This window comes from Schistocerca gregaria, chromosome 3 (genome assembly GCF_023897955.1).
Source record: "Schistocerca gregaria isolate iqSchGreg1 chromosome 3, iqSchGreg1.2, whole genome shotgun sequence".
In the NCBI taxonomy this organism is placed as follows: Eukaryota; Metazoa; Arthropoda; class Insecta; order Orthoptera; family Acrididae; genus Schistocerca; species Schistocerca gregaria.
In genome coordinates this window covers 604,902,940-604,917,996 of record NC_064922.1, presented here as the reverse complement: position 1 = coordinate 604,917,996, position 15,057 = coordinate 604,902,940, and the positions used below count along the sequence as shown (strand labels likewise).

At 38.5% G+C, this 15,057-nt stretch overlaps 1 protein-coding gene across 1 annotated transcript in view; it reads right to left on the bottom strand.

The window, feature by feature from the left end:
* Positions 1-9,092, bottom strand: part of LOC126353776 (protein fuzzy) — a 142,154-nt gene extending 133,062 nt beyond the window's left edge. Inside the window, exon 1 of the mRNA XM_050002857.1 lies at positions 8,811-9,092. Within this exon, the coding sequence (XP_049858814.1) occupies positions 8,811-8,903 (93 nt within the window). The 5' untranslated portion in view covers positions 8,904-9,092. The remainder of the gene's footprint in view (positions 1-8,810) is intronic.
* Positions 9,093-15,057: the final 5,965 nt, after the last annotated feature.

Below are 15,057 nucleotides of genomic sequence, written 5' to 3'. Positions count from 1 at the left end.
TTCTAGTTCAGACTGGTCAATACTGTTGTGGAAAGTCAGTATGGAGGCAAAAGAGTGTACTAGTGGTGCTTTTGTTCAATCAAGTTGCAGTATTGGTAGAGCACAAGCATCTGAATGTCATAAAACAACATGTAGAACAAAATGTGGCATTCACTTTGTACTGTATGATCTGGATGAAACGGACCAAGATTTGTTGCTATGGAGATCCGGGATACACCCTGTGGGCACAAGAAGTACAGTTCCAGGAAACTTTAGTGTTTGTTATCATCATATGAAGGTGTTTCTGGATAAGTATTCTTTCCTACAAAGAAGATGTTTTGATCCATTTCGGATTCATAAGAAGACAATGAAGTGTAGCCTCAGAGAAATTGATAGCCTATAAAATCAGTATTGAAAGTGAATCACTGCATGGGACTTAACATGAAACCAGGACAAAAGTTATGTTCCAGGTGTGTTACACTGCTAAAAAATGAAGAATATCCTGATAATTTACATGACAGTGACGAAGAGTATTAGCCACCTACAACTACAGCGGATGAGCAATTAAATACTTCAGTGACTGCTCTTGGTTTGTCTCCCATGAGGACACACAAAGTTGGGAAAAGAGACAGGCCCAGCTATGGTAGAAGAAAACTACAAGAAGCTCAAATGGAATTAAAACTCAAAATAGCTGACACACTAATGGTGGAAGAGGAAGAACTATCTGCTCCAAAGGAACAGGCATCATGCCAGAAATGCTCTGATTTGGACAAAATTGTGCATGATTTGAAAGAAAAATGTGCCATATCCACACACCACAAAAAAGTAACTATTCTTACCCTTGCACCTTCCAGCTGGTCTATTGACTACACTGCAAAGGAATCAATGTTTCTACTTATACGGCAAAGCAAGCTAGAAAAATAAAAGCAAACCCAGGAGTGCTTCCACAACTTCAGCATGCTCAGGGTAAGAAATTGAGTTCAAAAATAAAGGTGCTAGTGTCAGAGTTTTAAGAAAATAATGACTACAGCCGAATAATGCCTGCAAAAAAAGAGCATGTAACGATGAAAATGGGAAATGTATGTGTACAGATGCAAAAAAGACTGTTGCTATGCAACATATCAGAACTATATGTAGAATTTAAGGAAAAGTATCCCAATACCAAAGTAGGTTTATCATCCTTTTTCAATCTTCGGTCAAAATGGGTTGTGCCTGTAGGTGCAAGGGGCACACACAATGTTTGTGTATGTGAGACCCATCAAAATGCTAAGCTGATGTTTGTTGCTATAAAGGCTTCTGGTCTGGATTACAAAGGTGCAATGAAGCTGCTAGTGTGTGACATCAGTTCCCACCAGTGCATGATACACAGGTATGAAAAGTGTCCTGGTAAGGCAAATCTTGCAGAACACATGAATAACAAACTGTATGGTGAACTCCTTATGGATGACAATGAACTTGTTGCTTATAAACAATGGACACACATGGATCTCACAAGTCTTGAAACAAGCAAAGTACAGTGGAAGATTTTGTAGAAATGTGTTGTCAAAAAACGGACAAACTGACCACACACAGCTTCACAGCAACAGCACAATCGGCTTATCTCCAGTTTTGTAAGGATAATTTGAAACAAGATGAAATTATAGCAATACTAGACTTTTCTGAAAATTATTCATTTATAGTTCAAGATGCCATCCAAGGATATCATTGGGACAACTGTCAAGCAACTCTCCAGCCATTTGTGATTTACTATAGAGGTGAATCAAGTGATGAGCCTGTCATGAACCTGTGCGTTTTTAGTGACTTTAATTCATGATGCCATTTCAGTTCATGCCCACATTCGCACTGTCATGGCATATGTAGAAAACAAGCTGCCTCACATACATTTTGCAAAATACTTCAGTGATGGGGCAGCTAGTCAGTACAAAAACTGTAAAAATCTCAAAAATTTATGCATGCATTACCATGATTTTCAGATTCACGCAGATTGGAATTTTTTCGCAACAAGTCATGGTAAAAATGTATGTGATGGTGCTACCATTAAGTGCATGGCATCACGAGCTAGTCTCCAGCACCCTACAGAAGGTCACATTCTAACACCTCTTCAATTATTTACCTGGGTACAGAAAAATATCTCTGGCATACAATCATTCTAACAGGTGATCAAAAAATCAGTATAAATTTTAAGACAAAATAAATCATGGAAAGAGAGGTACAAATTGACACACATGCTTGAAATGACATGGGGTTTCATTAGAAACAAAAAAATACAAAAACGTCTGACAGATGACGCTTCATCTGATCAGAATAGCAGTAATTAGCATAACAAAGTAAGACAAAGCAAAGATAATGTTCTTTACAGGAAATGCTCAATATGTCCACCATCATTCCCCAACAATATATGTAGTCGAGGAATAATGTTGTGAACAGCACTGTAAAGCATGTCCGGAGTTATGGTGAGGCATTGGCATCGGATGTTGTCTTTCAGCATCCCTAGAGATGTCGGTCGATCACGATACACTTGCGACTTCAGGTAACGCCAAAGCCAATAATTACATGGACTGAGGCCTAGGGACCTGAAACGCCAAGCATGACGAAAGTGGCGAGTGAGCACACAATCATCACCAAACAACGCACGCAACAGATCTTTCACGCATCTAGCAATATGGAATGGAGCATTGCATTTTTTTCGGTTCTAATAAAACCCCATGTCATTCCAAGCATGTGTGTCAATGTTTACCTTTCTATCTACATTATTCCGTGGGTTATTAAGTTTTCAAATTTTACTGACTTTTTGATCATCCGATATGTTTTGAAAGATGAGGTGAAATCAGTCGAAGAGCTGCTAAAAAGGAGGCTAGAACACGTTAAAACTGTTGCAGGCACAAGGAGCCATCATCACTTCTCTCCAGCGGACTCTGAAAATGTGCAGATGGGCAGACTGTCTGGTATAATAATGTTGTGTGATGACGGCCTCCCGTCGGGTAGACCGTTCGCCTGGTACAAGTCTTTCAATTTGATGCCACTTCGGTGACTTGCGCATCGATGGGGATGAAATGATGATGATTAGGACAACACAACACCCAATCCCTGAGCGGAGAAAATCCCCAACCCAGTCGGGATTCGAACCCGGGCCCTTAGGATTGACAGTCTGTCGCGCTGACCACTCAGCTACTTGGGGCGGACACTGTCTGGTTATAACTACAGGTTTATGCACAACATGTGTCTTCACTGTGTGTCTGACTCAGGATTCAGAAACAAAAGCAGCAACATACAATCAGGTTGCTATGTTATTGCTGTTTATGATGACAAATGGTACTTAGGATGTGTTGCAGAGTGCTGTGAAGCAGAAGGTGGTGTATTTGTGAACTTCATGGCACCAGCAGGACCAGCAAGATGATTTCATTGGCCATGTTTGGCAGACAGGTGTTGGATTCCTTTTGAACATATTCTTATGACAGTTCCAGTTCCTATCACAGTGTCAGGAACAGTATAATTTGCCACGTAATGCACAGAGTACAGTAGCTAAAGTGTGGTTTTTAGCAGTTAAGGTGAAGTACACATTAATGACAGGTTGTGTTAATCTGTCTATATGTTGTTGCTTAGCGATCAAACAGTTGTGGGAGAGGATAATAAGAGGCAGAACAGTTTATGATATGTTTTTACAAAATTGTGTTGTGGAACAATGGCAACATCACCAAATACATCTGTCAACTTCCATTGTACACAAATGTCTTGCAGTAACACGCTGAAATTTTGAGATATATATCATTATGGTCTACTTATGCAGTGTGTGAAATTTGGCTTGGATACCACTTGTTCCTTTTGTGCTATCACACTTCAAAAATCCATGTTTTTCAGGTAATTTTTCAAACTTTTGTATTTTCGTGTGCATGTAACTCTGTTTGTGTGACTGATATGGGCAAGATGAGTTCTGTGTGTGTTTGGGCCACATTAAGCATAAAAAAATAAAAATAAACCCTTTTTGAGTGAATTATATTTGGCACAGAGGGCACCTACAATACGTACTTTTAACGTATTACATTTTTTAATCACATTTTGGAATTTTTTATTTTCCCTCAGAAATATGTTGTTGGTGTTTCTCTAAATGGATGTTACTGGGAACAGTTCCAAAGTTATTAAGACCTGAAGTTGGGTCTGAAGATAGATTGCCAGATGCGGGTTGCAATTTCCAGGTCACGCCACCTTTTTTCACAAGTCATAATTCTGGAAATAACTGGCAGGGGAAACTAATACTTTGTTCACGAGTGTTCCACACATGGTACAATTAGTGTACTGAATTTCAGTCAAATCTGAGACTATGAGCTGGAGCCCCTGGTTGAACTGACATGGAATGACCCCTATGTGAGTGACCAATTCCTGTCGATATTGTAAGTGTGGCAGAATTTGGGAATTTTGTGGTGTTTTTATGCTATCTTTTTGTGTGGTTTGGGATCGTGGCGTGTTTTTGTATGTGTTTATATTTTGTTTGTCCCCAACCAAAAACCCCCAATTTTCCGCACTGGTCTGTTAGTTTGATTATATTTTTGGAAGGCGATGTGTTTGTTTGTTTTACATGTATTATTGTGTTTGTTGTGTTTATGTAATGGCGTCATAGGTGCCATATTGGAGAAAATTGAGAATGGTCATTTCCACCATATTGGTGGCGTCATGGGTCAAAGCAGATGGATGGAATCGGATGCTGCTGTAATCCCTGGGAGTCATTAGAAATTTTATGGAGCTAGTGGAAAAACAAACTGGCTATAACATTCAGATCATGTGCACAGAAAATGGGAAGGAATATGTGAACCATGAACTACCAGACTTCTTACAGAATAAAGGAATAAATCATCAAACAACAGCACCTACATGCCAGAACACAATGGAGTAGCAGAAAGATGTAACAGAACATTACTAGAAAAAGCCAGACACTTTCTAATGCAGGCTCACCAAAAGAACATTGTGGGAAAGCAGTCTCTACAGCTGTTAATGCATTACCTACAAAATCTTCAAAGGTCATGACCGCAGAACAAGCAATTATCAGAAGAAAACAAACAGTGTCTAAATAGGTTCAGGAGGCAATAATTATTCCCTCAATTAAGCAAGATGAAACAGAAGGAGTTGAATTTGAGCCTATTACAGATAAAGATAATAATGGCTCAAGATGTATTTTACTCAAAAGAAGTTCAGAAGATTCAAATTCATCAGACGCAAATAAAAACTGTGATTCCTCACAGCAAAGTCAAACACTGGGATGATCATCAAGAATTCCAAAGAAAATAAAAGTAAATGCATTTGTGACCTATTACTCTACAGAGACAGAGAATTCAGATCCATTGTCATTAGAAGAGGCTTCACAAAGCAAAGAATCACGCAACTAAAGAGGAATTGCAGTCACATGCTCAAAATCAGACATGGGAAAAGGCAGTTGTTTTACCTTCAGATATAAATCTAATAGATACCAAATGGTTTTTTAAGACTACAAAGAATCTTCTATGACACATTTTTAGGTACAAAGCATTGCTAGTAGTTAAATGCTCTACAGAGACAAAGGATATAAACTATGAAGAGACATATACCCCATATCATTAAGATGTCTGTTTGGTTTGGCAATAAACAAGACCTACATATAGATCACTTTGATGATGGTGTAGCATTCCAGCATGGTGATACGAAAGAGGTATTTTTTATAAAAATGGCAGAGACTGACTTTTAACGCTAGAACTTTTACGGAAAAACGCATCATGAGATTTAAAAAAGCAGTTTATGGTTTAAAACAAAGTAGTCACAACTGGAATATTAAGCTAAATAAAGCACACTTAAACATGAACCCTACAAGAAGTAAAGCACATCTATGTATTTATCAGAAAAATAATGGAAATAATGTACTGACTATTGGAATTTAAGTTGCTGCCATGTTAACTTTTAGTATAGTAATAATCCATATGAGAAGGAAAGCTTCAAAACTTAAGGAACAGTTTAAACTGAAACAGTTAGGAGAAATGTCAAATTGTTTGGGCATAAAAATAACAAGAGATTGTAGGAGGAAGCTATTATAGATGGAGCAATCTCCTTAAGTAGAACAAATATTAAATAAGTGCAACATGGAGGATTGCAGTCCGGTGCAAACACTTTTGGAAGTCAATCAAGTACTTTCTTACACATGATATGAGCCCCAAACCAAAGAGAGAAAAGCCACAAAAAATATTCCCTACAGAGAGGCTATAGGTAGTTTTATGTATGCACAGCAGGGAACCAGGCCTGATCTTGCATATGGAATTGCAGTTGTTACACCACTTCAACAATGACACAGGCATGTCTCACTGGCAGGCAAATAAAAGAATCATGAGGTACTTGAAAGGGACCATGGACTTCAATTTGCAATCTTCTAAAGAACAAAATCAATACATCATCAGAGGATACAGTGTTGTGACTGGGCAAGAGACAAAAAAGACTGGTAGTCAATCCCAGGTTTTCTGTTTAAATCAAAAGGAGCTGTGACTTCCTGCAACAGCAAGAAACAACCCAAAGTAGCTTTATCAACTACTGAAGCTGAATACATGGCCCTGGCATCAAGTTGACAAGAGGCTCACTGCAAGCACAAGTTAAAAAAGGAGGTCTCTCCATGTCCATAAAATGATAATATAAAACTTTATTGTAATTGCAAAGATGCGACTGACTACTGCAAAACAAGCAGCTATAGTGGAAGGACAAAAAATATTGATATCAAACATCATTTCATTAGAGAGAAGATAGACTCAGCTTAAGTTATGCTGGAACAAATCCCAATGGAGCAAATGCTTGCTGAGGGTCGACTGAAGCTTCCAATCCCACCCGTCAGCTTTGACCCGCGACATAAGGCTGTTGTGGTGTGTGAGGTCACGACAGTGCGGAATTTAGTTTGTGAGAGGGGTGTGTCTGTAGGTGTCGTTTCGATGTGATCAGTGGTGCCCTCTGGTGTTGTTTTTATGTGTTGTGTGTTAGGTGATGTTTTTGGTTTAGTTTGCGTATGTGGCATGTTTATAGGTGGCATATTGTTGCGGTCTGTGGTTCTCTCTAGTGGTGTGTTTATGGGTAGCATGTAATGTGGCGTATGGGGTTCATTTGCGTGGTAGCATTCCATGTGTTCAGTATCGGCAGTGACTGTGGCGTATTGTTGCGGTCGGTGGTTCTCTCTAGTGGTGTGTTTATGGGTAGCGTGTAACGTGGCGTATGGGGTTCATTTGTGTGGTAGCATGCAAGTGTGGGGTATCGGCAGTGACTGTGCCTTCAGCGGAATATTTTTCAGTGAGTTAACGATTTTGTTTTGGATATGTTGATGTTATTGTAGTTATTTTCTGTATGTTGTATGTGAATTTTGGCAAATTGTTTTTGATAGGTATGGATACGACTAACAAGGTCAGCAGTTTTCGGTTGTCGGCGATGATGGGGGACAGTGCATTGTCTCTAAAAAACTATTTGGATTTTCGGATGAAGTCGTGAAGTGTTCAGTGTGTCACAAAGAAATGAGGCTTACTAAAGTTCCGGCGTCTCAGACCAGGGACAGCTATATGTGGAGATGTCATAAGGATAACAGGTCAATGGAAGTTATTGATTCCAATTTTGTTGGTCTGTTGAGTTTTTTGGGGGTAGTAATGATTGTGGACGTGGTTGTAGTTTTGCGTTTTATGATTTGGTATCTATAGTTTCTGTTGACTTATATAGGTCAAGGGAAGTGTTCGATTCCAATGTGTGGCTGTGGCTTGGGTGTTCCGTTATCGGGAGTTGCTTTTGAGCTACATAGGTCAAGGGAAGTGTCCGATTCCATAGGATATTGTGTTTAGTGGAACTTGGGGAGTTTTGTGTTGTTTTTTTTTTTTTTCGTCGTTTTGTGTGGTTTGGTATGGTGGTGTGTGTCTAAATTTGTTTATATCTACTTTGTCCCCACCCAAAAAACCCCAATTTCCCTCGCTTGTCCCGTTAGTTTCAATATGTTTTTTGTGGAACGTGCATGTGTTGGTTTATCAATGTATATTCGTGTTTGTGGTCATGTTTACGTAATAACGTCATAGGCGCCATATTGGAGTCGTAGTGTATGGTCGTTTCCGCCATATTTGTGACGTCATAGTTCAAAGCAGATGGGTGGAATCGGACGCCTTTGTATTTCCGCTTGCTGATACGTTATATAAGTCACTCGCAAGTACAAGACATCATAACATGTTTAATGCATGCGGCCTGATAGTACGATTTTATTTCCTCTTTGAAAAAAGAAGTCGGAGTGCTGGTAATAGTAATCTATACCTCTGCTGTTATATACGCTCTTTGCCATTAAATTTTCCATTCATGCTATCTATCATAAGTTATACGGTTTTCTGAACACGGTTTATGCACTTTGTACTATAAAACGATTCTAGCGTATTTCTACAAACAGTGATCGCTATACTGAATAACAAAGTGAAAAATACAACAGAATATTTCGTGTGTGCATATTTTTCAGATGTCTATTATCACTGTATTATGGTGGTAAATCCTATATAATTATAAGATAATCCCTAGATGGATAAATGAATATAAAAACCTCAATGACGATGTAAGTATAGGTGATGGGCAAAAGCAGATAAAAATGTTCTCAGATTCCATTTTAGTAGAATTCTTGAATATTCATTCTCAAAGCAATATCTAAATTTCTCGATGCACTACCACACATTCGCATAACGTTACAATAACACTTGCATAATGGTCAAGTTCCCTTCATTTCACTTGTAGCAGGCAATAATCCACGGAGAACGAAAGCAATCTATTAATTATTTCCTCTGTAAACATAGGGTTCTTGTAAAAGTACTGTTGATACGTACAGGTTCACCCTCTCCTTTTTTTCTTGAAAACAAAGGTAGTCCACCGCCGGACGTCAAACACATTATGTGCGCGCTCATATTTGCAGCATTCATTTCTTGTTCCTACATTGCTAGTTCCAATTAACTAAATAGTGCACATTATTGATCTGCATTAAAACGCTCGCGAAATTCAGTTTTAGAATCTTGTACAACCCAACACTCTCAATGTTTACAAACTACTTCCCCACCCAAAGAAAATAGGTCAAAAAGAGGTCTATATGCGTCAGCAAAGTAGTTATAATTACAGAACATCAAAATCAACTGACCAAAGTATAAGCTAAGCAGTTGTAAATGCAGACATGCTTTTATTTGTATATTCATTACAAGAGGTATTATAGCTGCACCAATAGGTCAACACTAATCAGTACTGAGCTCACTAGCTTGCGCTCCTTTCAAAGATATGCTTTGGTTGAAGAACCTTTGCGAGGCCTGTGTTTTGCATTATAATACTTAATATCACTTATATTCTATAAATAAATTCTGTTCCCGAACATTAAGAATTTCTCCATAAGGTACAATTTATTGGTATTAAATGGCATAAAATGAATTATTGGCGTTTAAAGATTTCAGGAGACGCATGACACATGACAAATTTCTGTACTGCTGTTGATCACACTGCTGTAGTGGGAAACAATCTCTGTAGTGGATGAGGACGTCAAATTGTGATCACAGGATTTCTGTCCAGTGTCGTGTAATCAGAAAAATTTTCATTATTCACCTTTACAGTTCTGGGAGCGTCTGGTACACGTCATTGTCAATAATTTACAAATTAAGCTTAAGCACGGAAATGCGAATGGATATTCAAAACACGTCGAATATCTAGTGAAAACAAACTACCACTCGTCGTCAGAACATAACACACAAAAAAGACAGACACGTGAGAAAGAGACTTGTTTTCCAAACACAAATGTCATAAAATATTCTGGTACTGGTGCAGCCGTATTTCTGTTGGTGTTTGTTACTTTCAAGAGCAAAGGAAGAAGGTTATTTTACGGGCAGTGAAGTGTAATTTTTCGGGCAAATCAGAATATACTTCACACAAGAAACTCATTTATTTAGTTCTGGGGGAGCTTCTCCGCACGTACATTTTGTAATACATACCAATACGTAAATAACTAGTACGTAGTCGACAGGTTCTTATGTTCAAAGAAAGAAAATACAGCGATAGTTGTAAACTAAAACATACTTCACACAGTCTGAGCACTTAAGTTGCGTTGGGGAACCTTCAGCACATTTTGTACTGTATACCACCATATAAATAAGGAGTACAAAGTGGGCAGGTTGTCACTTTCAAAGAAAGAAAAGACAATGATAGTTTTCAAATTTACAGTGAATGAACCAAGCAAACCTATAAACAGTTACTAAAGACAGGTTCAGACACTCAACTATACAGCCATCACAGCTAGTAGCATGTTGCAGTTGCATATGTGAACACACGCAACAGAAGAGATGCATGTATTAACTCTAAGTTTTTAGTGATGTAACTTTAGAGATATAACTTCTGTCATTCCGCAAAAAGGTCTACTTGGGCGTACTTTGTTGCGCCACTTACCTTCCACCATTGCTCCCTGCTGGCGCAATCTACTGCATTTACCAAGGAGTAATTGCTGATGTGCTCCATTAGATTTCAATGTGTTTTCATTCTATTGCTGAAAAAAGTGAAAACAATGTTCGGTACGCCAACCTATGTTTGATTATCAGCAGCAGCAATGTGTGTGTGTGTGTGTGTGTGTGTGTGTGTGTGTGTGTGTGTGTGTGTGTGTGTGTGTGTGTCTGAGTCTGAGTGGGTGGGTTTGTCCCACAATCTTTAAAGATTTTTGGGTGAATAAATAAATAAATAAAGTTTATGTCTGCAACCAAAAAAGTGAGTCATACGAAACATTGTATAAATTGTGGATTGTATGAAGAAATCAGCTCCCCCGTGTGAGGACACAGCTGTTAGCAGAAAGTTAGTTATTCAAAGTGCCTGTTGTTGTTGTTGTTGTCGTCTTCAGTCCTGAGACTGGTTTGATGCAGCTCTCCATGCTACTCTATCCTGTGCAAGCTGCTTCATCTCCCAGTACCTACTGCAACCTACATCCTTCTGAATCTGCTTAGTGTACTCATCTCTCGGTCTCCCTCTACGATTTTTACCCTCCACGCTGCCCTCCAATGCTAAATTTGTGATCCCTTGATGCCTCAAAACATGTCCCACCAACCGATCCCTTCTTCTAGTCAAGTTGTGCCACAAACTTCTCTTCTCCCCAATCCTATTCAATACCTCCTCATTAGTTACGTGATCTATCCACCTTATCTTCAGTATTCTTCTGTAGCACCACATTTCGAAAGCTTCTATTCTCTTCTTGTCCAAACTAGTTATCGTCCATGTTTCACTTCCATACATGGCTACACTCCAAACAAATACTTTCAGAAACGACTTCCTGACACTTAAATCTATATTCGATGTTAACAAATTTCTCTTCTTCAGAAACGCTTTCCTTGCCATTGCCAGTCTACATTTTATATCCTCTCTACTTCGACCATCATCAGTTATTTTACTTCCTAAATAGCAAAACTCCTTTACTACTTTAAGTGTCTCATTTCCTAATCTAATTCCCTCAGCATCACCCGATTTAATTTGACTACATTCCATTATCCTCGTTTTGCTTTTGTTAATGTTCATCTTATATCCTCCTTTCAAGACACTGTCCATTCCGTTCAACTGCTCTTCCAAGTCCTTTGCCGTCTCTGACAGAATTACAATGTCATCGGCGAACCTCAAAGTTTTTACTTCGTCTCCATGAATTTTAATACCTACTCCAAATTTTTCTTTTGTTTCCTTTACTGCTTGCTCAATATACAGATTGAATAACATCGGGGAGAGGCTACAACCTTGTCTCACTCCTTTCCCAACCACTGCTTCCCTTTCATGCCCCTCGACTCTTATTACTGCCATCTGGTTTCTGTACAAATTATAAATAGCCTTTCGCTCCCTGTATTTTACCCCTGCCACCTTTAGAATTTGAAAAAGAGTATTCCAGTCAACATTGTCAAAAGCTTTCTCTAAGTCTACAAATGCTAGAAACGTAGGTTTGCCTTTTCTTAATCTTTCTTCTAAGATAAGTCGTAAGGTCAGTATTGCCTCACGTGTTCCAACATTTCGACGGAATCCAAACTGATCCTCCCCAAGGTCTGCATCTACCAGTTTTTCCATTCGTCTGTAAAGAATTCGCGTTAGTATTTTGCAGCCGTGGCTTATTAAACTGATAGTTCGGTAATTTTCACATCTGTCAGCACCTGCTTTCTTTGGGATTGGAATTATTATATTCTTCTTAAAGTCTGAGGGTATTTCGCCTGTCTCATACATCTTGCTCACCAGCTGGTAGAGTTTTGTCATGACTGGCTCTCCCAGGGCCGTCAGTAGTTCTAATGGAATGTTGTCTACTCCGGGGGCCTTGTTTCGACTCAGGTCTTTCAGTGCTCTGTCAAACTCTTCACGCAGTATCGTATCTCCCATTTCGTCTTCATCTACATCCTCTTCTCTTACCATAATATTGTCCTCAAGTACATCGCCCTTGTATAAACCTTCTATATACTCCTTCCACCTTTCTGCCTTCCCTTCTTTGCTTAGAACTGGGCTGCCATCTGAGCTCTTGATATTCATACACGTGGTTCTCTTCTCTCCAAAGGTCTTTTTAATTTTCCTGTAGGCAGTATCTATCTTACCCCTAGTGAGATAAGCTTCTACATCCTTACATTTGTCCTCTAGCCATCCCTGTTTAGCCATTTTGCACTTCCTGTCGATCTCATTTTTGAGATGTTTGTATTCCTTTTTGCCTGCTTCATTTACTGCATTTTTATATTTTCTCCTATCATCAATTAAATTCAATATTTCTTCTGTTACCCAAGGATTTCTAGCAGCCCTCGTCTTTGTACCTACTTTATCCTCTGCTGCCTTCACTACTACATCCCTCAGAGCTACCCATTCTTCTTCTACTGTATTTCTTTCCCCTATTCCTATCAATTGTTCCCTTATGCTCTCTCTGAAACTCTGTACAACCTCTGGTTCTTTCAGTTTATCCAGGTCCCATCTCCTTAATTTCCCACATTTTTGCAGTTTCTTCAGTTTTAATCTACAGGTCATAACCAATAGATTGTGGTCAGAGTCCACATCTGCCCCTGGAAATGTCTTACAACTTAAAACCTGGTTCCTAAATCTCTGTTTTACCATTATATAATCTATCTGATACCTTTTAGTATCTCCAGGGTTCTTCCACGTATACAACCTCCTTTCATGATTCTGAAACCAAGTGTTAGCTATGATTAAGTTGTGCTCTGTGCAAAATTCTACTAGGCGGCTTCCTCTTTCATTTCTTAGCCCCAATCCATATTCACCTACTATGTTTCCTTCTCTCCCTTTTCCTACACTCGAATTCCAGTCACCCATTACTATTAAATTTTCGTCTCCCTTCACTATCTGAATAATTTCTTTTATTTCATCATACATTTCTTCAATTTCTTCATCATCTGCAGAGCTAGTTGGCGTATAAACTTGTACTACTGTAGTAGGTGTGGGCTTCGTATCTATCTTGGCCACAATAATGCGTTCACTATGCTGTTTGTAGTAGCTTACCCGCATTCCTATTTTCCTATTCATTAGTTAGTTCACCACTGCAGACAGCATTTTCGTCTCCTAATGTTACTTCTTTTATAAATGTGTTTGTGGCCTCTGATTCATCCCAGTGAAAAATCTGTTCTCTTCTATTTATTTATTTATTTTCGTGTTCTGTAGACCCTTGACGCTTGTGTGTCGTTAGAATGTAGGGTGTGTCAGATTATTACAGTAATAACTATATCTAAATGGTCATGAGGCTTACAAACTAAATCATGTATATGCTGATACATGAGTTTCAAGTGTTTAAACAACAACAGAGATTATAGTAGTAATAATGATTACATAAACAAATTATAAGTCTTACATTTTAATACATATAAAAAGCATTCTGTCATCAATTGATATCCCAATGATACATAAACAGTTCTTATAGGAATGCTTAAAATTAAACACATTGTACTAATTGTTACACACTGTCAAAAAATTCTTGTAAAGAATAGAAAGAACTATTCAAAGATAAAGAGTCAGCTGTTTTTTTTTAATTTCGTCATATCCCCAATGGATTGAGTTAGCATGTAATGGAAGTGTATTGAATACTTTTATTCTTGAATAGTGTTCTCCTTTCTGTACCATGCTGAGATTTTTCATATCTTTGTGAAGATCATGTTTACTTCTTGCATCATGTTCATGATATTCTCTGTTTGTTTTGCAAATGGTATGATTATTGTTCACAAAACACATTAGTGGAAAAATATACATGGTGGGGATTCTAAGCTGTTTGAATAAGTTTCTGCGAGAGCAGCTGGAGTGCACTCTAGTCATACTTCTGATGAGTTTTCATTGAGCTGTTTGAATAATTTCCTGCAAGAGCATCTGGAGGGGTCTTTAGCTGTCAATCTTATGACTTTTCTGGACAATAAAGACTGTTTTTGCTCTTGACCTGTTACCACAATATGTGATGCCACACATTGAATGGAAATAGCCTAGGTATGAAGCTTTAATTATTTCCAAGTCACAAACAGATGTAATTGAGTGAATGGCAAATGCTGCTATATTCAGTATTTCACACAGGTCGTTGTTGTGAAATGACCAGTTCAGATTGTATTTGGAAGATCCATCTTCCAATATTTCTTTGTCACCACACTTTGTTTCAATATTTTCCTGTTTTCTTTTGTATTTTTTATTTTTGTTTGAAACTGAATCAATAGAGTCCTCCTCACACTGAATCATTGGCCATTTGAAGAGGACCAGTCTAGAGCGTCCTCGAATACAGTGGTCGTAGTGTTCTCTAGACTGCAATTGGATATTTTGTCAGTTAAAGTATTGTGTCATCAGCAAACAGAGTGAAATGTGCTTTTTGTGCCATAAAGTATGGCAGATCATTGATAAAGATGAGGGAAAGTAAGAGACCCAGCAAATGGCCCTGTGGCACTCCACATTTTACTGTGCCTGAGTTAGAGCAGACAGGTGTCATTCCAGAATTGTTCAATACTACCTTCTGCCTTCTGTCGCCTAGATATGACTCGAGCCACATGCTTACTTCACCACTTAATCCACAGTACTCAGTCTTCATAAGTAGAATTTTGTAATCTACACAGTCAAATGCTCAAGACA